Source organism: Capra hircus, chromosome 19 (genome assembly GCF_001704415.2).
Source record: "Capra hircus breed San Clemente chromosome 19, ASM170441v1, whole genome shotgun sequence".
NCBI lineage: Eukaryota > Metazoa > Chordata > Mammalia > Artiodactyla > Bovidae > Capra > Capra hircus.
Window position 1 is genome coordinate 43,314,086 of NC_030826.1, and position 23,403 is coordinate 43,337,488.

At 43.8% G+C, this 23,403-nt stretch overlaps 2 protein-coding genes across 5 annotated transcripts in view; one reads left to right on the forward strand and one right to left on the reverse strand.

Moving 5' to 3' along the window:
- C19H17orf105 (chromosome 19 C17orf105 homolog) lies at positions 1–16,178 on the forward strand. 2 transcript variants are annotated; one of them, XM_005693906.1, is made up of 6 exons: positions 1–203; positions 755–825; positions 1,084–1,202; positions 2,153–2,276; positions 2,781–2,837; positions 15,995–16,178. In XM_005693906.1, exons 1-5 carry the CDS (start codon positions 80–82, stop codon positions 2,835–2,837), a joined length of 495 nt encoding a protein of 164 aa, XP_005693963.1. In that variant the 5' UTR covers positions 1–79; the 3' UTR covers positions 15,995–16,178. The 2 variants fall into 2 exon arrangements, with proteins under 2 accessions (XP_005693963.1, XP_005693962.1); XM_005693905.1 differs by lacking the exon at positions 15,995–16,178 and adding an exon at positions 3,343–3,461 and having other exon boundaries at positions 52–203.
- MPP3 (membrane palmitoylated protein 3) overlaps positions 13,275–23,403 on the reverse strand; it is a 27,712-nt gene continuing 17,583 nt past the window's right edge. For all 3 annotated transcript variants that reach the window (XM_018065187.1, XM_018065185.1, XM_018065186.1), the window contains 8 exons: positions 22,605–22,625; positions 21,997–22,038; positions 20,409–20,573; positions 20,233–20,313; positions 18,832–18,925; positions 18,202–18,310; positions 16,497–16,619; positions 13,275–14,353 (listed from right to left, as the gene is read on the reverse strand). In XM_018065187.1, coding sequence (XP_017920676.1) covers positions 14,177–14,353; positions 16,497–16,619; positions 18,202–18,310; positions 18,832–18,925; positions 20,233–20,313; positions 20,409–20,573; positions 21,997–22,038; positions 22,605–22,625 — 812 coding nt within the window. In that variant the 3' untranslated portion in view covers positions 13,275–14,176. The remainder of the gene's footprint in view (positions 14,354–16,496; positions 16,620–18,201; positions 18,311–18,831; positions 18,926–20,232; positions 20,314–20,408; positions 20,574–21,996; positions 22,039–22,604; positions 22,626–23,403) is intronic.

Consider the following 23,403-nt stretch of genomic DNA (forward strand, 5'->3'; position numbering starts at 1 on the left):
ATCATGGACCGCTAAGTACCTCACAGAGGTACTTAGAGGCCTGGGTGCCTCATTTCAGAAGTGAGACTAGGAAGAGAAGATGAACAATTCCCTGGATTATCTGGCCTACCCTGTAATTGTCTCTAATCATAGACAGAGCACATCCTTCAGGAAGAAGCTGGACTTTGGCCACTACGCATTTCATAAGAATAGAATACAAATAGGTATGTGGGGCAATTTAAACTGGACACTATGACTAGGATTCTGAAACAGCTCACCTTAAGAGATATTGATGGTAAACCAGAGCAGTACACAGCTTTGCAATGATATGGCCTTATCTGCTGAGTCTGATCAAGACGACATTAGCGTCAGTGACAAAATTTATCTTCCACCAGGGAGTTCCCTTGATGGAAACACTCATTTAAGCTCTTTCAAGCCAAAAAGCTAGACAGAGGATGAGACTGCAGCATTCAGTAGCCAGGTTAGTCATATTGGGAAAGAGTGGGAGAAAGGCTCTTTCATTAGCTTCAAGGAACATTTCTGTCTGTAAATTTTATTTTTCTCAGCTCTCATCATGCTTTCATGTCTGCTCAAAACTCTTCAAAAGATGTCAGTTTGGGAAAGTCAACTAACCCAGAATCCCTGAACTGAATTGGTTCAGAATTCAAGCTTGTAATGTTTTCATCAGTGTCATTGTGTAGAATGTGAGCAGAGTCTCTAAGGCTACTAACAGGATACCTGTGACATAACATTGCTCTCTTTCCTTCCTCTCCAGTGAAGCCTACTGTTGATACCAAACCTCCAGCAGCGCACACACATCACATCTTAAAATTGAGCAAACTACAGGTATTTGTTCTTGCCATCTGCAGATGTACCTTTTCTATGTCCCAAAGAGGTTCAGTTTCCCAGAGCCTTCTAAATACCCACTACTTCCTCCTCCTCTCCATACACCACCCCTGGATTCCTCAGCCCTGCTCTTAGTCTCCACTGTAGCCCCCAGTTTGCCCCTTTCCCATAATCCCACAGGAGGGGGATGCTCACCACTGTGAGAGGGAGCACCACGTAGTGATGATGTCACCATGGTGGGGTGGGGTTTCTCACCAGGGTGAACAAAAGAGAATCGACAAAATTGAATATGAAAACAAGCAACTGTGTCAAAAAATCGCCAATGCCCACCGAGGCCCCGCCAAGGTGGATTGCTGGAACGAATATTTTTCCAAGAGGTAGTATTATTTCTCTTCATTTCATTTTCTGAAAGTCAAAACTGACTTCCCGCTTGTTGGGTTTTAGTACTAGACACATACTTAAGGAAAGTTATCCTGAGGGATAACCAAAGAGACCATGTTAAGGAGAAAGAAAACCACCCCAAACAAGAACCTTTCTCTAACGTTAAAGAGCTAACTTTTATTCCCTAAGAGACTCTTTGGAGTCCTATTTAGAGTTTGTCACAGGAAAGCACTTTTGTAAAATGGTGATGAAAACTGGGATTTTAATATAGCATTCTTAAAATTGTTTCTGGAACTATTTGCTGAGCAACTACTATGTGCTGAGTACCAGGCATACCGAGGTGAAATGAGATGTATATTTCCTGACCTCAAAAAACACAAGGTCAGAGAGAGGGGACATTTATGCAAATAATTATGAAGTCTGATCAGGGCTACAAACGGAATATATGCAAGAAAAGATGAGTGTGTATCTCTGTGTGTCAGTGAGTAGGGGAGAGTGTCAAGATGTCTTTCCTGATCCTTGTGTATTTAAAACCAGGTTGAAAGCTGAGGGGAGTAAGGTGAACCAAAGCTATTACCAGCTATTTGTGATTTCTGGGTAGACAAGATCTTCATCACCTAAACCAGAGATTCTCAATCCTGGTTTCATATAAGAATGCCTGGGGAGCTATTGCAAAATGCTAATCCCCAAGCTCCATCCCAGACCAATAAAGTAGAATCTTCTAGTAGGCTGCAGGGCTGAGAACCACTGGCCTTAACCTAAAAAAGCTTTGCATGTTTCCCAGAATGCGGTCTGGTTCAATAGGTTCTCAGGGCTCCGTGGAACAGCAGGCTCCCTGCACTCAGGCAGCCTGAATTTCTGACATCATAACTTCATCTTCTCCACTCCAATCTGGAAGGAGAATTTTATTCTTCACCTGTTTTAGGATTTTTTTTTTTTTTCCCAGCTTAAACAGAGAAACAAGGAACCGGGAGCTAGTGAGAATCACTGTGGAAAACCAGGGCATTCTGAAGAGGCTTGGTGATCGCAAACCACACTATGACCGCAAGTCGTCGGAGTTAGATTGGCAGGCACGTGGGTACTCTGTGATAGTTTTATCCACTCACAGAATCTGGCTGTGTTCAGAGGAGAGTCAGTCTCAGGAGAGACCCCTGATTGTTGGAGGACAAAATCATGAGGAATGTAACAATCTGTAAAAGAAAAACTGCCCAGAGCCTACAAAGCTAACAACAGGAGCAAACCTTTCACCAGCTAAGGACATCTTGGTAGCAAAGCCATTATGTGACAGCTTCAGAAAATATCTGGTAACATCTTCCCTCATCCCTTAATTCATTTAGGTTGAATGAGCAAGCAAAGAAGATGAAGGGTATACAATTCAGTATGTGGTTGATTTGTTTCATGTAGGGACAATCCTGCAAGAGGTGGGAAAAAAGCCATCACAGTGTTTTTATAAACTTCCACTCTCTGGCTTTGGTCTGTAAGCCTTTTCTAAGACCCATAGTATTTAGAATTTCAACTTTCACACCAGCACCTGGGCATTGACATAAATCTTTCTGATTTTTTTTTCCTTCAAGAATTCAAGACGCTATATCAGAAATACAACCAGATATCTTCTCTCCCGAGATAAATAGGTATGTCTCCACATGGCTGCTCTTTATCAGAGAACACGGTGATCACAATTGATGCCAAAGCCCTAAAACCCATGTAGATGGAGAATAAGGGGCCCAACCAAGGGGTGAATTTTGCTCTTCTGTAATATTGATTGGCCAACCATTTGGGAGCTAGATTCCATTTTTGTTTCTTCTCTCCATATAAGTAGGAAATGACTGCCTTTTGTCACCAGATTTGAGGCTTTATGTGAGTCTAAGGGGAAGTGATTTGTTTCCGTAAGACATAAACAGGAGGTCTCGTGGCTTTAATGTTATGCTGAAGTTATATTACGGGTCTCTGTCACTGTTCAAAAGTACTATTGCGTTGGCATTTTGTATTATTTCATATTATTAGTAATGATTAAGTTCCCCTGCCCTGCCACTGCCCCTAGGAAGAAGGATAAATGGACACTCGGGCTTTTCAAAGAATAATTCTGTATAATTGATGGCTCTCCATTTCTCTCCCTCTCCTCTCCTTGAATGCAAGGTTACTCACCATGGATAAGACAAGAGAAGGCCCTAGGATTTCTTAGCTGCTTAGGATTTCAAGGCACTCCTAAGTGGCTGAATGCTCAATCTTAGGATGCTACAATAAAGCTTGGAACATAAAATGAGTAAGTTACATGTAAAATACCCAAAGGCATTAAGTTCCATCCCCAAATGGAGACAGAATGGGACAGGCAGAAGGAGAGATCCAACAAGCACTTTTATTGGGGGCTATGAAAAGTCTTAATGAGAGAAAGTGACAGCTTTTTAAAGCATACACTATTACTACCACCCCAGGCAGGAAGAATAGGTTGAGTGAAATGATTCAACCACAAGCTCAGCTCTGTGGAAATGGAAAACAAAAAGCACATGAGGAACAGACAACACAGAGGAAAAACACCATTAGTTTCTCTGTGAATACCCAGGATTGGAAAAGAATGCTTCAGTGAGATTTTCATGGACTCTGCTCATTTGTAGGGAGAAGCAAAATGTCAAAAATGTCAAAAATGTCAAAAATATCTCAAAACACATGACAAGACAATGTTACATGGCTTCTGGGATTGGTCATGCTGGTTTTGAGCCTTTTTAAATGTTTTATTTTGAAGGAGAGGAGATCTTATATGTTCTTATCAGAAATAAATGTTTTATTTTAAAATAGATTTACAGAAAGTTACAAATAAATGTATGGTGAGGCCTCCTGCACCCTTCACCTAGCTTCCCCCAATGTTAACATCTTATCTAAATATAGTACGGTGTCTCCAGGAAAGTTGACATTGGTACAATCTATAGAGCATACACAAATTTCACCACTTATACATGCACTCATTTGTGTGTGTGTGTGTATAACTCCATGCTGTTTTTATCACAAGTGTGGCTTTGTATTAATACAAACACTTTCAAGACAGTTAACTGTACCGTTAAGGAAAATACTGTACCACCTCTTTTGGCCACAGCCAGCCTCTTCCTCCAGCCCTAAACCCTGGCAATTCTTAATCTGTTTTCCATCTCTATAATTATGCTTGTTTCATGAATGTTACATAAATGGAATCATGCAGTATGTAATCATTCTTTTCAGATTGTTTTTTCCACTCCATAGAATTTCTTTGAGGTTCATCCAGGCTGCATGTGTTGATAGTTCATTCCTTTTTATTGCTGAGTGATATTCCACGGGATGAATGTACCACAGTTTATTTAACCATTTACCCATTGCAGGATATTTGGGTAATTTCTAGTTTTTTGACCATTATGAATAAAGCTGCTCTCCACTATTATACACAAGTTTCTGCATGAAAATGAGTTTGATTTCTCTGGGATAAATGCCCAAGAGTGTACTTATGGGATTATATGATAAGTCCATTTTAAGAGAAATTACAAAACCATTTTCAGAGTGGTTATACCATTTATATTCCCACCAGCAATGAGTAAGCCAGTTTTTTCATATCTTCATCAGCATTTGATGTTATTGCCATTTTTAGTTTGGGGCATTATAACATGTGCAGTAACATCTCATGTGGTTTTAACTTGTATTTTTCTAATAATTAATGAAGTTGAACATCTTTCATATGTTTATTTGCTCTCTGCATATGCTCTTTGGCAAAATATTGGTATATTTGCCCATTTTCTAATTGGGTTGCTCTCTTTAATATTGAATTTTGAGATTTCTTTACACATTTTACACCCAAGTCCTTGGTGTTGGATATGTGATCTGCAAAATATTTTCTCTGTAATTTGTCTTTTCATCTTTCACAATGTAAAGCATTTAAATTTCGATGGCATTCAGTTCATCAATGATGAGCTTGTTCTGTATCTTGACTCTGTCATGCCCATCTCCTGGCTGTGTGTATTTTGCCAAGGGCTACCACCTGGGGAAACTGAGTTAAAAGTACACAGGATCTCTCTGTATTATTTCTTTCACACATGTCAATGTACAATTACCTCAAAATAAAAAGTTTAAAGAAAAAAACCAGTGTGTGCAAATACAAGTTCAATTTTAAACTGATTCTAGTTCATCTCATTCTGAGGAGCCTTTCTTCTAGACATCCTGGTGAGAAGCCTGGCAGTCATCCTTTACTCCCTCTCTTTCATCCCTTCCTCTTCCCTGCCTATTTTAAATCTACCCATCCTCTCAGTCTTTGTATGTACTACTGCCCATTTCAGGCATTTGTGATTTATAACTGGTATTATTAATGGGAAAATACGCCCATATCACTTTCTAGCTTCACACCTTCAATGGCTTGCCATTCCTTCCAGAATGAGCCACACATTTCGATGTGGCCTACACACTATGGGCCCCTCACGATCTTGTTCCTTCTGTCTCAGAAGCCTCTATCAACAGGAACTTTTATTTCAAGCAATGTAAACTGACTTTGTCTGATTTTAGTGAAAAAATATATAATTTATTGAATGAAATAGCTAACAGTATTTGCTAGAAAACTGCAGCACCCAGCTTCAAGCAGCACATTCAAGGAACAATGCCCCAAGTCTTGGTGTAGAATTGGTCTGTGGTGCTGTAGCTCACACAGTTGCCCTTGTTCTACCTGGAATGGAACTGGATCTTCCTGACCTGCTAAGTGCTCATTGATCTGAAGTCTTTGTGTCACTAGCTCTAAACTCCAAGTCAGTGAAGGTGTGTATCTGATTGGTGTAACTTAGATCATATGTTCCCATTCCTTATCTGCAAGGGAGGTTGGAAGAGTATTTGCATTTTTCCAGTTTTGAATATGGGTTGTGCTTCTCATTCTTGCTAGACTAGGGAATTTTCCCCTAGTTCAGATACTAGAATTTCACAAAAATGACAAATGCCTGTAACCTTCAGTTCACTTCAGTTCAGTTGTTCAGTCATGTTCGAGTCTTTGTGACCCCATGAACCGCAGCACGCCAGGCCTCCCTGTCCATCACCAACTCCCAGAGTTCACCCAAATCCATGTCCATCAAGTCGGTGAAGCCATCTAACCATCTCATCCTCTGTCATCTTCTCCTCCTGCCCGCAATCTTTCCCAGCATCAGGGTCTTTTCAAATGAGTCAGTTCTTCGCATCAGGTGGCCAAAGTATTGGAGTTTCAGCTTCAACATCAGTCCTTCCAATGAACACCCAGGACTGATCTCCTTTAGGATGGACTGGTTGGATTTCCTTGCAGTCCAAAGAACTCTCAAGAGCCTTCTCCAGCACCACAGTTCAAAAGCATCAATTCTTCGGCACTCAGCTTTCTTTATAGTCCAACTCTCACATCCATACATGACCATTGGAAAAACCAGAGCCTTGACTAGACGGACCTTTGTTGGCAAAGTAATGTCTCTGCTTTTTAATATGCTGTCTAGGTTGGTCATAACTTTCCTTCCAAGGAGTAAGCGCCTTTTAATTTCATGGCTGCAATCACCATCTGCAGTGATTTTGAAGCCCAGAAAAATAAAGTCAGCCACTGTTTCCCCATTTATTTGCCATGAAGTGATGGGACCAGATGCCATGATTAGCCTGCAACCTTACGTCTCATCATTCCTTGCCTTTTTCAACTAACAGAAGACATGTTTTCTTCTCATCCCATTCATCTGTTTTCCCCTCTAGCCAAAAAATCCATAGTTCTATGCCTTTATCTGGACAACACCTATACATTACTTATAAAGAGAGTGATCCGTTCTCTAGGAAGTTTCCATGAACTGTTCAGGTTATACCAGATATTCTTTCAAATGATTTGGAGATTTTCCTATCGTCCTTCTGTGACTGAATTTGAGTCCATTATGGTCAGAGGACATACCCTATATTTCCAATTCTTTTAAATTTGTAAATATGGCCTACCTAGGTAAATATTTCATGGGCATTTGAAAAGAATGTATATTGTGCTGCCATTGAGGGGAGTGTTTTATAAATGTCAATTAGATCCTCTTAATTGATGGTGTTCAGTTGTTTTATGCCCTGGATAACTTTCTGTTCTAATTCTATCAGTTGCTGAGAGTAGAGTGTTGAATCCCCCAATTATATCCGTAGAGTCATCTATTTCTTCTTTAAGATCTGTCTTTTTTTTTTTTTTTTCTCCCTTTTGGCTGCACTGGGTCTTCACTGCAGTGCATGTGGGTTTTTTTTTGTTGTGGTGTGTGAGAGTTTCTCTTGTTTAGGTGTTCAGGTTTCTCTTGCCACAGTGTGTGGGCTAAGTTGCCCCACAGCATGTGGGATCTTAGTTCTGTGACCAGAGATCAAACCCATGTCCCCTGCACTGGAAGATGGATTCTTAACCACTGGACCACCAGGGAGGTCCTTAGCTATGTCAGTTTTTGCTTCATGTACTTTAAAGCTCTGGTGTTTGTTGCATACACATTTAGGATTGCTCTGTCTACTTGGTGGAGTGATTCTTTTACCATTATATAATGTTCTTCTTTGTCCCTAGTAATTTTCTTTCTCTGAAGTCTACTTTATCTGATAATAATATAGCCTTTTAAAATTATGCTTTTAAAAAAATTGTTTGCATAATATGTGTTTCCATCCTTTCCAACTACTTTTGTATACTTGTAAAGGACATATAGTTGGATCATTTATTTATTTATTTTTGGCTGCTCTGGGTCTTTGTTGCTTTGTGCAGACTTTCTCTAGTTGTTTTCTCTAGAGCAGGGGCTACTCTTTGTTGTGGTGCAAGGGCTTCCCATTGTGGTGTCCTCTCTTGTTGCGGGTCCCAGACTCTAGGCGTGGAGCTTCAGTAGTTGAGGCTCCTGGACTCTGGATTTCTGGCTCAGTAGTTGTGGTGCGTGGGTTTAGTTGCTCCACAGCATGTGGAATCTTCCTGGGCCAGGGATCGAACCTGTGTCCCCTGCATTGACAGGTGGATTCTTATCCATTGCACCACAGGGAAGTTCAGGTTATGTTTTCTTTTAATCCACTCTGCCAATATCTTCCTCACTTTTAGAATATAATTATCTTATGTATTTCCTCTATATACACCGAACACTGCATCAGATGGTGACATAACTTTTGTTATCCAGAAAATATGGATAAAGAAACTCAAGGGGTGAAGAATAACCTATTTACTTCTAGCTTTACAAGTTCAGTTGTTTTTTTCCTTTCTGAATGTCCCAGCTTCTGCCATTTTGTTACTCATTCTTTAAGAGTTAGTCTCAAGAAATTATGTTAGTTTCCCTTTACTGAAGAATGTCTTTATTTCCTCTTCATTCCTGAGGGATAGTTTCATCACATTTAGGATTCAAGAGTGCGAGTCTTTGCTGTCAGCACTTGATAAATGTCATGTCACTTTTTCAGGCCTGCAGAGTTTCCTTTAAAGTAATATTAAAATAGAATTTGCGTTGGTGTTCCTTCCCGTTGTTTCTCCCTCTTCTTAAGTTTTTGGTTTTGGGGTTTTTTTTTAGTCTTTAGTTTTCAGGAGATTAATTATGATGTATCTTGGTATGGATTTCTTTGGGCTTACCCTATTTTGAGCTTATCAGCTTCTTGAATCTGTAGATTTATATCTTTCACCAAACTGGGGGAATTGGGGGCTATTATGTCTTTGAGTACTTTCTGGCACCACACTTTCTCCTTATGGGACTCTGATGATACAAGTGTTAACTCTTTTGTCTGTAATGCTTTTTTCCAGTTATTTGTTCACGTTGCGTAAATTTTATTGATCTGTCCTCAAGTGCCCTGATTTGATCTTCTGTCACTTCTACTCTACTACTGAGTCCATCTGAGTTTTCAATTTTTCAATAACTTTATGTTTATATCATTTCCATATAGTTATTTCTCATAACTTCTATTTCTTTGTAAGATTATCTGTTTTTAAAATTTTTTCTAGGGAAAATTTGTTATTGATTGTTAAAGCATTTTTATTACAATTGTTTTAAATTCTTATTAAATTCCAACATCTGAATCATATCATACTGGTATTGGCTGATTTTTTTTTCTTATTTAGATTGGGGTTTTCTTGATTTGTATTATGATGAGTAATATCTCATCACATTTCTATCTTGTATCCTGGATATTTGGGTGATTATCTTAGGGGTCTCTTAATCCTATTTAAATCTTCTATTATAGCAGATAGTAGTCCAGTTTAGGTGTTGGTATAAATTTCTGCTTCTTTTACGTGTCTTATTTTCAATGAAGCATGGTTTTCTGAGCCTTTGCAATGCTATTCTCGTCTGCTTGTTCTTTGGGTACTGCCAGGACTCCCACTCAGTCCCTTCTGGTGTCTTCTGCAGTGTGGGAATGTGCTTCCCTGGGCTGCACAGTGTTGCTGGGCTACCTTCTGCAGAGGGGTGGGCAGACATTGCTGGGCCTGGGTCTCCTTTTTTCACTGGGTGGAAGGCAGGGAGACATAGGCTTCACTCCTGCTATGAATGAACTGGGCCACCTGCTGGTACCCTGGTGTGGAGCTAGGGCTGGGGCTCCCTGGTAGGTCTCTTCCAGGCTTCTTTCCCTCCCCTTTCCTGTCCTTTGGCAGAAAAAGCAAACTTTTCTTTCTTTCTTCCTGCCTCACTCCCCCCTTCTTTCTCTTCCTTCCTTCCTCCAGTTTTTTCATTCTTTTTCCTTCCCTGTCTGTGCTATTGGTGGTTCTGGGTTGTAGGCCTTTCCATATCTCAGTTGGGTGTGGGAGATGAAAAGAAAACCCAGGAAAGCCACCACATTGTTGTTCCTCAAATCTTGAGTTTCCCTACTCAACCCATTTTCTTTCCATCTTTCAGAGTCCTTTTATCATTGTCTTTTTAATAAATTCCTAAGATTTTAAGTTGTATTTGGAGTTGTGGTGGTGGTGTGTACACACGTGTGTGCTCTGTAGTGTCCAACTCTTTGCAACCCCATGGAATGTAGCATGCCAGACTCCTCTGTCCGTGGAATGTTCCAGGCAAGAATGCTGGAGTGGGTTGCCATTTCCTCCTTCAAGGGATCTTCCCAACCCAGGGATCAGACCCAAGTCTCTTGTGTCTCCTGCATTGGCAAGTGGGTTCTTTACCACTGTGCCACTTGGGAAGTCATTTAGAGTTGAAAGCGAAAATGAAAGTTGCTCATTCATGTCCAACTCTTTGCGACCTCATAGACTATACAGTCCATGGAATTCTCCAGGCTTAAATACTGGAGTGGGTAGCCATTCCCTTCTCCAGGGGATCTTCCCAACCCAGAAACTGAAATGAGGTCTCCTGCATTACAGGCAGATTCTTTACCAGCTGAGTCACAGGGAAGCCCAAGAATACTGGAGTGGGTAGCCTATCCCTTCTTCAGCAGATCTTCCCGACCCGACTCAGGAATCAGTTAGGTCTCAGACCCAACTGAGCTACCAGGGAAGCCAGATTTAGAGTTGAGGAGGAGGGAAAAAATGATTCTACATCATCTTGCTCTGAAACCATAGGCCTGACTTTTAAAGGAAGCAATGGTTTGAGACTGTATTCAGAGGACAGGGAAAAAAAATAGATTCATATTGACTACACCAGATAGAGAAATGCTGCTTATTGTTTCTAAACTATATGATTCAAGAGGGCTTTGTGCATATGCTGGTCAGTAGTTAATAAAAGAGTCAACAAATGCTTTCTTTTTTTTTGACACGTGATCCTGTGACTGGTGGCATAAATGGTGTAACTCTGCATAAGTGGATGCAAAACTGTGATGAGTCACATGTCTTAAAGCATGTATGTATTCAATGGTAAAAGCACAATCGGCCAGTGTTTAACAAAGCTAAGCACTGTCTGTGAAGGACAGATGGTTGTAATTTTGAAAAATCCACTTCCTGCAGGGAGTGGAGTGGATGACAGAGAAGGTTAAAATTGCTGGATCAAGGATGGCAAACAAGATTAATTCACTTGCCAGTTCTGCTCAGTTGAGACCAGATATCCAAAAGCAATATCTACATTCAGCAAGAGAGTGCTATTATCAATTAGTGATGTCTGCTGTGGGTGTAAGAGTGCGTGGTGGCAGCTTATTGGCCCTGCCTGTCTAACATTCTTGACCTAGAAAAAAGCCCTCCAGAGCTCACCATATTCTCTCTGGTTGGAGATACAAGCAGAAACCTTACCAGCCATTGAGGGCCCAAGTGGGAGAAAAGGGACATAGTGAAATGTATAAAATAAGTAGATTTCTTGGTGTGAGGCCCAGAAAGACAAACATGCAAAAATTTTGCCCAGAGGCTCGGAACTTAAGTGCTATTGGCTAGAATGGGACTAGGAGCTGAATTTATATACATTCCACCAATATATATTTGTAAACAGGTTTGTGGTTTTTAAAAAAATACAACAGTTTTATTTTTATGAACAGCAGAAACACTTTACAAATGACCTGTCTCTGGTGCCCTATCCATTCTACCCTCACAGATTTTGTAGCAGCCAAGCAGCTGTCAACACAGTTTGCCTTTGGGGTGAGGAGGTTGCTTAGACCAGAAATAAAGCAGGCATCACATTTTAATGCCTTGCTTCACAATACACATGAAGAGAAAGATGAAGAGATGAAATAGCCATCTGAAAATCATTAAGAAAATATTAAACATAAGAAAATGCTGAGTTGTTTGAAATTAAAAAAAAAAAATCTGTTATTCAACCATTGTGCTCCTACAATAGGGGAAAAACCACCCAGTTGAGCCTTGCTAAGAGTTGGTTAGGATCTCCACCAAGGGGCCACCCTAGAGGACTTTTCAAGAGTAATTTTGACTTACATGTTTTTTGCCTGAGGGCTGATTTTAATCCTCTCCTGTATAACGGGGCTTCCCTGCTGGCTCAGAGGTAAAGAATCTACCTGCAATGTGGGAGACTGGAGCTTGATCCTTGGGTCAGAAGATTCCCTGGAGAAGGGAATGGCTACCCACTTCAGTATTCTTGCCTGGAGAATTCCATGGACAGAGGAGCCTGGCGGGCTACAGTCCATGGGGTCACAAAGAAGTCAGACATGACTAAGGGCCTAACATGTTTACTTTTTTCTTTCTCCTGTATAATATACACAACTTGGTATATGCCACTCAGCTTCAAAAAGCAGCTGCCTTCCCCACCTAGTTCTATGTGGAACAGCTAAGACTAATTTAACTTGGTAAGAATCCAGTACTTTGTAAATACAAAGAGGTCCTCATCCTTTTGCTAGAAAGGTCTGAAGAATGTGATCCTGTTCCGTGGACCTACCAGGTTTATGAGCTATGTGGGTTGACCAAAAAGTTTGTTTGGGTTTTTCTGCAACATTGTAATGGCAAAACCTGAGCCAACATTTTGGCCAACCCAATAGAAAGTGGAAAAGGTATCCTCGTGTAAGAAGGCAAAATGGAAATTTCTAAACAGGCAGCAGATCTTCTCCCTGGTGCTTTGCACTTTACCTCGCCTCCTTTTTTCTCATGAGGAAGAGCTCTTTCAAGAGCTGTAAGCAGCCTCTTTCAAGTCTTAGAAGTTGCAGCCATACTGCATATTATTGTAAATTCTAGCTGAGAGCACATTCCTCACTTCTAAGTCAATGGCTTAACAGGCAGCCCCAGTTATGGGGCCACAAAAGAGAGGCAGTATAGTGGTTAATGACCATCACTGGTATTAGAGTTGGACTCTAATATTATGATTCTGCCATTTTTATAAAGCTGTGTGAACTTGAACACATTATTTAAACTTTTTTCTTAGCCTTGTTTTTCTCATTTGTATAATAGGGATGATAAGAATCTTACATCAAGGAATTCCCTGGCAGTCCAATGGTTAGGACTCTCACTGACAACGGTACCGGTTCAATCCCTGGTTGGGGAACTAAGATCCCACAAGCCATGCTGTGTGGCCAAAAAGTAAAAGAACACCAAATCATAGGCTTGGTGCATTTGTCAAAGTCATGTAGGTAAAGGCCTTAGTGTAGATTCCTGGCACAGAGTAAAGGTTTATATACATTGGCTATTAAAAAGAAATACAATTCTCTGAAGCTAAGATGTATCACAAATGTGTTGTGATATTAAACACTTTTGCTCAGAGACAACCCATCAGGCCCACACTCAGAGTCTATATACTTAGATTTTGACGGTTCGGACTGATTTATTGCGGTTTAGACATAGATTTGATGGGGGTGGGGGGTGGAGGTGTGGGGATCATCTGGTTTTCCATGACCTAGCATGTCAGGGGCTCCTATAATCTGAAGGAAGGGACAAGTGAGAACCAGGGCAACTGTCAGTAGCGAGAGAGACAAGTGACAGAACAGAATAAAGCAAGCAAGGGTGAATTTTTGGAGTCTGAGGACATATAGAAAAGGCACAAGCAGCCTTACATTCCACAAGAGTCCCTGCAAACACCACCGTACCATAGAATGTACAATAACTCAGGGTGACAGGGAAGCACACCTTAGTCTGTCAAAAAAGTTTGTGAATGCTCACTATTCAAGAGGGCAGAGAGCCACATTTTCCATTGCCAGGCAAACACAAACTTTCAAAACGTTTAAAAAGGTCAACATTTTAGTGCCTGAAGACAGGCAAACTTCAACTGCATGTTAAGTCCTCTTGGGTAAAACAACTCAGCTTTGGACAAAGCCCAATAAATGAAGTGTCAGTCTGTTTATAAAGCTTAAATTATCTCAGCAAATTGGTACTGCATACATTCACCACCACCTCCCCCGCTAAAAGACAGTGGCTACTCAACTTTGGTACAGAGAATCAGGGTCAACTTGCCTGTGATACTTTAATGAATGACATGTGTTATATTGTGATATATACCCCCTTTTGACTCATGTTTTCTGCTCCAAAGGAGTGCAGTGAAAAGCAATGGACAAAAACCAATGACAAACAAGACTTCCCACAGAGACTCTTCTTGAGGATGGAGTTTATGGAAAATTCTGCCCCTCTCACTTGAGATTCCTTGATGGTAGCATGGGGTAGGCTGGGCCAGGTGGTCTTCCAGGTCCCCTCCAACCTGGATGTTCTAGGATACAGTTACCTGACCCAACTAATAGGTACCCAGTGAGTGTCCTTGCTCAGCCTCTCTAAGAGCGCTCTGAGCTGGCTGTACGCACTCTGGAGGTCCTCCTTTACCAGTACAGCATCCACCAGGTGCCCGTAATGCTGGTCTATGAAGGAGGCAGAGGCGGCCATCTCTTGCTGCTCCTCATCCTGCAAGGAAAAGGGGTAATTACGGAACAAGTGGGTTGTTATCCTCCTGACAAGTAATGGACCTACAACCTTTGTCATGGGCAGTGTTGCAGTCTCTAATTTATAGGCGATAAGTGCATGAATATGGCCCTTGAATAACCAGCTGGGTACACAAGAACCAACTAGGTACACAAGGGTGTAGTGATGCTAGCCTATCCAACATCCAAGAACAGTTCATGAATTGTAGCCATAATCACTGTTCAGTCATTCAGAAGATATCTACTGACGACCTGTTAGCCGATATGAAGTGCTCTGGGGAGATGCTGAGTCTATCTGTGTGTATATATCTGCCACTATCACACTTCTGTCTGAAGGTATTTCCAATATAGTACAATTATGGCACATGGCAATTTGGTTAAAATAATTACAGGAAAGAACCATAAATAGTATTCACTATACAAAAGCCGAGCAAGCATTTCTGGAATCAATGAGGGTAAAAAGGAAAAGAAGTAATTTGAATGCCCTCAGAGGATATCTTAATTCACCCTGTAGAACTCAGTTCTTCTTTTCATTTCCTCAAACCAGAGCCAACCACTTGCATAGCAGACAAAGGAGAGCTATTTAAGAAAGTCTGAGACAACCCTGACCCAATGCCCCATTTCCTTAGGATACCTGACTTCTATCAGATTGCTTTCCTGACACCTAACACTAAAGCATAGACAGCCAATGAGCCCTCCCTTCCCCCAACCTATGCAAGTGTCTGAATCTTCATTCAGAAATACCTCTAGTAAGTCAAATTCCAAGCAGGTAGTTCACTGACAATGAACTTGGGTTTTGGAAGACAGGAAAGTGGCAGGATCCACTCTTAAGTAAAACTGCAAAGTGAAATTTATCACCGGCATTCACCCACCTCCCTTTCTATCCCTTTCCAATCCTCTGTTGCCTTCTCTCCTCTGCTTCTAGGGCTCAGTGTTTTTATTCTGTCATGGAAGTGCGTGAGCTGTCTCCCCCTAAAACGACATTCCAGAATATTCCCTCCTCCTCTTCTGTCACCAGTCAAAACCAGATTCCTTCTTTAGTGACAGTGTCCGTGCTTTCAGAAAATATGTTCTAAAGGGCTAGGAAACAGTTTTTGCCTGCTACCGCAAAGATAGTAGAGACCTACAGGAAGGCTGAGATGATTTCCTCTCCTCACTTCTAACCCCCTAGGAGGGGGAAAAAAAAAAAACTATTGAGTTGGCCCAAAAGTTCGTTCAGATTTTTCCATAACATCTTACAGAAAAGCCCAAACAAACTATTTTGCCAACCCAATAGATTAAATTGGGCCAAGCTTCCCAATTCTTTACGGTATCTTGCAGGGCTCCTCTCCTACTCAAAAGCACCCTGCAGCATCCCACTGCTGTCCTTGGATCTAACATCCTACTTTTCCCAACCCCTTACACACGCACATCCTATAGACCTGTCCACCACTTCTGGAGTTTCCTCTCCCCCGGGCACCCTCACGGTTCATCCTGGAAGCATGTATCTATTCGAGAAATTATAGAAGGGACTTTTCTTTTTTTTCGGCCCCTAAATCCCTCTATCTTCCTAATAAATATCTGTCTCTTGGAAGAACTCAAGTAAATCTGTAATGGAGTAAAACGTGTGACATTTGTTTTGCAGCCGTCAATCCCTTGAACCCTTTTCCTGACCTGTAAAGGTGGAACTCAACCACCTGCAGCTTCAGCAAGAGAGCCTCAGCCCTGAGCAGCATGTAGGGAAGACTCCCCCTGCTGCCCCTTGCCTCCATCTTGGATTAGCTTTCTGGACCTGAAGTTGGTGTTTCAATTAAAAATTATTCGGGTTTAACTTAGGAGTTCAACAAATTATTGTGGTTTGTCACACTCAGATCAGGTGCCTGAAAGAGGTCAGTCCCTTATTTCCTGAGAGGACGCTCATGTGAAGGGGTGGAGGGTGGGAAACCCTGGTTAAGCCACCCCTGTGTGAATCAGGTGGTGCTTCCAGCTGCCCCAGCTTAAGCCTTCCAATCATCACATGACATCTGAGTCCGGGCAACAGGCAAAAACAGAAAGATGGTCTCATGCAGAAGGTACGTCTGCCCACATGCAGCTGTAACAGGCCCTTTTAGGCCTTGGGAGATGAAATGATCACCTTGAAAACTTACAAGTGGGGCTGCTGCGTCCTCACAAGCTGGAGACATGGGTGGCGTCTTCCTTTTTTCCTGAACTGCAGGTTTTACAAATATAACATAGGGTTTAAACTCTGAGGTCCTCAGTTGTTGCAGTGCCTGAAAAAGAAAGTTCAGGAATGTTATGTACTTCGAGAATATTTTATTGTGAAATATATTTCTCGAATGCTCAATAATGGTGTGCCTCATCACATCACCCCAATGGCAAAGGTCCTGACTATATGATCATATGACAACTGACTTCAGCCACGCAGACCACCTGCTCATTTTCCCACTCATCACTATGACACTGGGCTCAGCTGGGCCCTGGAGGCTCACTCGCTGAGTAGAGGTTCCAAAGCCTCAGTTCCAAGAGCTGCCATCTCTCTTATCTCTGCCCACCCTCCCCCAAGCTCTAATTAGCCTTCATACACCCTTCTTTGCCTGCCTACTCCTGAAGGAAAAACCAGCAGGATTCAATGGGTGTATCTATTTAGTCAGACGTCATCAATTTGGACTAATGCAAAATTTGTGCTATCACACAGGCCGCCTCCTTATGATATTCAAAGAAAAAAAAGTTTGTTAAGCAAATGAAGAGATTAAGAGATCCCTTGAAATAAACTGTAAAGACTTTAAAAGGTTTTCCATATGCAAATTGTCCTGTTAATTAGCTCATTTTATTATGATGTGAGCCTCTATTCGGACACACTGGTATTAAACTGCTATGTATACAGTTTGCATTCCCCCACCCAAATCATAAAATCACTTCTCAAAAAATTTTTGAAATTCAGACTATTTTAATTTCAACTACCAACTCCCAGGAAGTTCAAATTAGTGAGGATTTTCCTTTCTGGACATAAGGTGCTTTAGGGAATCTGTTTCAAGTCTAGCTCTGTAAAATAACAGTTTATGTGATAAAATCAGAACTCTGTTTCCACACAGGGGGAAAAAATGCCCAGACTGAGTTCAAAGCTTAGAAGTTTTTCTCAAAGACAAGGTGAAAAAGATGGTTAAGCCCCTGCGGGGTGTGCGGGACTGGAAATGTTTCTGAAACACTTCACAAGGTCAAGTCTGCCATTTTCCCTTTCAAATTGCTCTCCTGACTGCCTCCCTCAGTGGTCCTCTAAGCCACTGACTTCACTTGTCCTAGTTGGGAAGGGGGTGGCCCAGCTTTCATTGATGCATTTATATCTAACTGACTGTCCAGAAGAGCCTGGCAGGCTACAGTCCACGGGGTCACAAAGAGCCGGACATGACTTCACAACTAAACAACAACCCTGACTGTCACATCTAAGGGACCAGTTGGTGCCATCACCTGCTGCATGACTTACTGCATGCAATCTATCCCAGGTCTGTGGGCCACCAAGAGGGTCCCTTCAATTGAGGGAGTTTCTGCACAGAGGTGCACATTTGGGGTACAAAAGCTTTCATTAGTCAAAGGGATACCCAAGGAGATGTTTGGGGTTTTGTTTGCTTTGGTTGCACCACGTGGCATGCAGGATCTTAGCTCCCCAATCAGGGATCACACCTGCACCCCCTGCAGTGGAAGCACAGAGTCCCAAGGAGACCCAAAGAGATATTAACATTCACTGCTGTGGAATAAAAAGCCCTTGCACTGAGGTTGAATGTTCTATAAAATGTATAGCCCCCGAGTTTACAAATTCCATTAACGGGAAATCCCTAACTGGCCCCAGGAACTCACATCTGGCTCCACGTCCACCAAACAAACTTTGTGTCTGGCCATCACAACCCGAATGGCTTCCAGGCTGGTTCCGTAGAGGTTGTCCTTATATTCACCATGCTCCAGGAACCTAGAACACCAACCATCAGAGAGGAAAAAAAAGGCTTTCGGCTCCCGAGCTCGCTTGAGTTCGCACCGAAGGTAAATATGACGTGAAAGTCGCCCAGTCGTGTTTGACTCTTTGTGAGCCTATGGACTATACAGTCCATGGAATTCTCCAGGCCAGAATACTGGAGTGGGTAGCCTTTCCCTTCTCCAGGGGATCTTCCCAACCCAGGGACTGAACCCAGGTCTCCCGCATTGCAGGCAGATTCTTTACCAGCTGAGCCACAAGGGAATCCCAAGAATACTGGAGTGGGTAGCCTATCCCTTCTCCAGTGGATCTTCCTGACCCAGGAATCAAACCAGGGTCTCCTGCACTGCAGGTGGATTCTTTATCAATGGCCCACCACGGCTACCACCCCCGCCCACCCCCGCCCCACTTTCTCTGCCTTTTCCGGGAAGCCTTCCCAGGAGGTCAAGTGGAAGATTGGCCAGATGAAGAGACACACAGCTGCACGGAGGCCCCACTGGCCCATCAAGATGACATACTTGTTGTGATGCAAGTCAGCCTCAAATGTTTGCCTAGAGACAAAGTGATACTCTACTCCTTCCTTCTCATGGCTCTTCCGGGGCCTGGTGGTATCTGTGGAAGACAGAAGGACCACTGGGCAGAGATGTCATGTCACAGCAAGGCTGTGCTCTCATTCCTTTCAGAGGTTCATCGCTGATTTGTGTACAAACACCCACTTCCCTTCATCAAGGGTCCCTGTGTGCTGGGATGTAGGCAAAAGGAGGCCCCAGTTTTGCAGGTGAGGAAACTGAGAGGTGCAGAGGTTAAGCCCCGTTCTGAGGTCCCAAGGCTGGCAGGGAGCAAAGCCAGGCTGAACACACTGTCTCAGGCCAAGTGTATGCCCCTAACCACTCAGCAAAACTGCCTCACTGATGCTGCAGGTTTTAAAAGAATTGCTAAAAGAATTTCTAGTCCTCTAAGTTTTAATTTCCCATTTGTTCCTCTTTTTAAAAATTTTTTAATTTATTTATTTGGCTGCACCAGGTCTTAGTTGTGGCACACAGGATCTTCTATCTTCACTTTAGCGTGCAAATTCTCAGTTACAGCATATGGGATCTAGTTCCCTGACCAGGGATCGAACCCAGCCCCATGCATAGCCACTGGAGCATCAGGGAAGTCCCTCCTAATTGTTTTCCTTTTTGAGAGCCAAAGAGCCAAAAACTCAGATAACCCTGCTGTATGCTTTTAATTCTTTATTCAATTATTTCTCATTTTGAGAGGAAAGGAGATGTGAAGACAGACAGTCCCCTTATGGACTGGATGTTTCTGCACAGGTGGCTCTTACACAATTTTAAAGCACATAGTGTTTTCCCTCTGATTTCCATAATAAAGGTGCACACCTCTGGGGAAAATCAGATTCCCCATAGAACAAGGAACACACTCAAAGCAGTACACAGCTTTTTCCAGAGCATTCTGAAAGAAAAGAAGGGGTCTCAGAGGGCAGCCACCCAGGCGATGCTCTGCACTTTAATGTGTGACCTCTTTGTCCAACCTCTGGCAAAGCTGCTAGGGTCACTTGTGACCATGTGCTTGCGTTAATACTTTTATTCACTTACTGATTACATTCTAAACACCTTAGATGAGTATATGAGACCCTCTTGATCAACCCAGCCTCCCATTCAGCTTCATACCCCACCAATTACCCACACTAAGCTCCTCACTCCCTCACACTGCTACTCTGGGTCACATCTTCAAAGCTTTGCATTTGTTCCCTTGATATAGAGAACTCGTCCTTCTCTGCCTGGAAAACTCCTATTTACTCTTCAAAACCCAGCATAAAAGTCACTGCTGCTGGAGTCAAGGCCGCAAGAAATTTTCGTGTGCACACACATGTGCATGCATGCACATACACACAAACACACACACTCGGACCCTCTTACGTGGAATGGCAACACCGAAGTGCTGAGGGTTCTCTGCCACCACCTTCTGCTTCAGCTCGTGTAGTCGGGCTCCCAGAGACCCTGAGAAACAAGAGGAAGGCTGCCAGGTTCCAGCTGGGCTCCCTCCCTTCCCCGTCAGGGAGGAAACCAGCCCATTCTCTGGAGATGTCACCTACCAATCAGAACCACCAGGCGGGGCCGCTCGCCAGGCTGGTGCTGGTACCTGGTCACCTCCTCGTAAGTCGGCAGCTCCGGAGACTCGGCTACTGCAGACGTCTTTCCTTCCTGTGGGCTTCCCAGTCTCTCTCTGCGGCCCAGCCGGAAGCTCCTCCGAAGACCAGCTTGGAGAGAAGGGCAGGGGGACACCGTGGTATTTGTCCATGCATCTCCCTAGAGACTTTCTCTACCTGGTCAGACCTGGAGGTGCGACTGAGACCCACTGGCCTCTCCCAACCACCTCCTGCTGCAGGATGCACAGTAATACGATGAAAGGGGGACCACTTGGCACCCAAAATTAGGGTTCAAGGCTACTATCTTACTTGGCATGTGACTGACCTCAGGCAAGTCATCACCCCTCTGAGCCTCAGTTCCCCCATCCATGAAAGGAGACACAAATCTACAAAAGCAACGGGTGCTCCTAGATTGGATCCTGGGTCGGGGAAATGCTCTAAAGGACATTACTGGGACAACGGCGAAAATGTTGATACGAACAGCATAAATTAAAAAAATATATATATATACATATATATATATATAAGAAATTCCCAGAATTGATAATAGCCCTAGATTATAAGAAAATGTCCTTGTCCTAGAGAACATATGCTGAGCTATTTAGGGGTGAAGGGATATGATGGCCGCAACTAGCTCTCACATGACTCAGGGTGGAGGATTAAATGTGTATATGTGGGACTTCCTTGGTGGTGCAGTGGTTAAGAATCTGCCTGCCAAGGCAGGGGACATGGGTTCAGTCTCTGGTCCGGGAAGATCCTATATGCCTCGGGGCAGCTAAGCCCAATCACCACAACTACTGAAGCTCATGCACCTAGAGTCTATGCTCCACAACAGGATAAGCCACCGCAGTGAAAAGCCCTCACACCACAACGAGAGAGTAGCCTCTGCTTGCCGCAACTAGAGAAAGCCTATGTGTAGCAATGAAGACCCAGGGCAGCCAAAAATACTCCAAAAAAATTAAAAAAAAGACTTAATAGTCTTAAAAATGTGTTTATGCAGAAAAAGAGAATGATAGAGATAATACGGAAAAGTGTTAACGTCTGGTGAACCAAGGTGTAGAGTATATGGGAGTTCTTTGTACAATTCTCACAGCTTTTCAGTAAGCTTGAAATCACTCCTGAATGAAAGGCCTTTGAAAAGATTTACCAAAATAAAAGAAGCAAAGGTACTTCGGAGACTGGTAAAAGGCGCCACGGACGTATAGGGGTGGAAGAAGCACTGAATAAGCTACAATTGGGGTTATGGTAATAATAAAATTGGTACTAAGGTAGGGGTCCTTGTCTGGGGCGCTGCTCCCAGTGGCTGGATGAAAGTTGGGGGCAGGCTGGGGACCCCGGGGCCAGGGCAGGCTCAGCTTGGCCTCTGGCTAACAGAGACTGAAGGGAAATGTAGGTCCCACAGACTCAGCTGCTCTTGAGGGGTTCCTGGGTCTCAGTCACCTCTCCCTGACCCAAGAGCCCACGATGGGCTAGGTTATGCGTGGGTGGGAGAGGGGTGTTAAGGCAGGGGTGGAGGAGAGCCCCCATTACTTACCCACGTAGTGTCCTTTGAAATACCCCTCACAGTCACAGGTCTCTGGGAACCAAACAGAGAGAGGGAGGCTGGTGAGCCAGGCTGGACACACGTCCCAGCCCAGAGGTACCTGGCCACAGGTAGCCAGGCAGGACCCTCTGGGATGGAGTCTCAGAGGGGCTTGGGACAAATGCCATGTTCCAGTCAGCCCTAGGTGAACAAATTCCTCTGTTTCACCCAGTGCTCCATGCTTAGGCCACAAACAGCCCTTCCAGACCTGGTAGGGTTCGGGGTCAGCAGGCCCCATTTCAGCCCCTCTGAGTTAGGGCCTGTGAGGATAAGGAGGAGAGATACACTAGTCCTGCCCTGCCCTCCTGTCTCCTGCCCGCTGCCCAGGCAGGTCACGTGACCAGCCCAGCCAGAATCCGGGGAGGGCTGGGCCCGTGTCCCCACCAGCTCTGCACGCCTGAAGGAGCAGATCGGTCTGGCTGGCAGAGCCGGGAGTGAGGTGCCAGGAGGGGTGCCTGAGGGGCACCGCCCCCCAGGAGGAGTGGGTGAAGGGGCTTGTTCAAACAGTCTACAGAAAAGGGACCTTGTCCATGCACACAGGGGACAAATACCAGGCCTACCTTTGTCACAGGGCTCATCATCTGCGGTTTGCACAAAAGACAGATGGAGCAGCGTTAGCAGAGGGGAACCGGGAGGCCCCGCCACCGAGAGGCAGCAACAGCCTCGGGTCCTCAGGAGCCCTCCATCTGTCCCCTGTTTCTCTCCTCCAACAAATCTGTGATCTGAGCTGCGGTGCATTATTAAACCAAGACTTGCTCTAATTAGTTTTCCGGTGTGTGTCTCATTAGCGGCCCAAAGAAAGCCCGCTCATTACTGGCTTAAGTAAGCGGCCTCAGGGCCAATGTACTCAGCAGCCCCTCCGACTTGAGAGCAAGTCTGGAAACGCAGCCACACAGCCCAGGGGGCAGCTCGCTGAAGGGTGTCTGTGGCGGACCGGGACCTCTCCCGCTTTTCTGGGGTTTGAGACTCGCCTGGGCAGACACAGATGCAGACGATGGCAGAGCACAGAGCAGGGCAGCCGGCCAGCTGCGCTCCAGTCACCCGGTGTGTTTCTAACCCCCCAACTTGGTTCCGAGCCCCACTCTCGACCCCCTGCTAGAGAGGCCATCCCCTGACGTTTCTTCACCACCAGGGGCTCTAACCTGGGGGCTTTGGGACCCTGTTCCCAACCCCACTTCCTTGACCTCATGAGCCTCTGTTTAACTATCTTGGAAAAAAGGATGACCCTGACTCCACTAGGAACCAGAGCTGTTGTGATGATTACAAGGCAAGAAGGTAAGTGAAAGTGTTTTGTAAAAGGTAAGGGCTGCACAGAGTAAAATTCCCAGGTAAAATTCAAGACACTAAGTTAAATGTGAA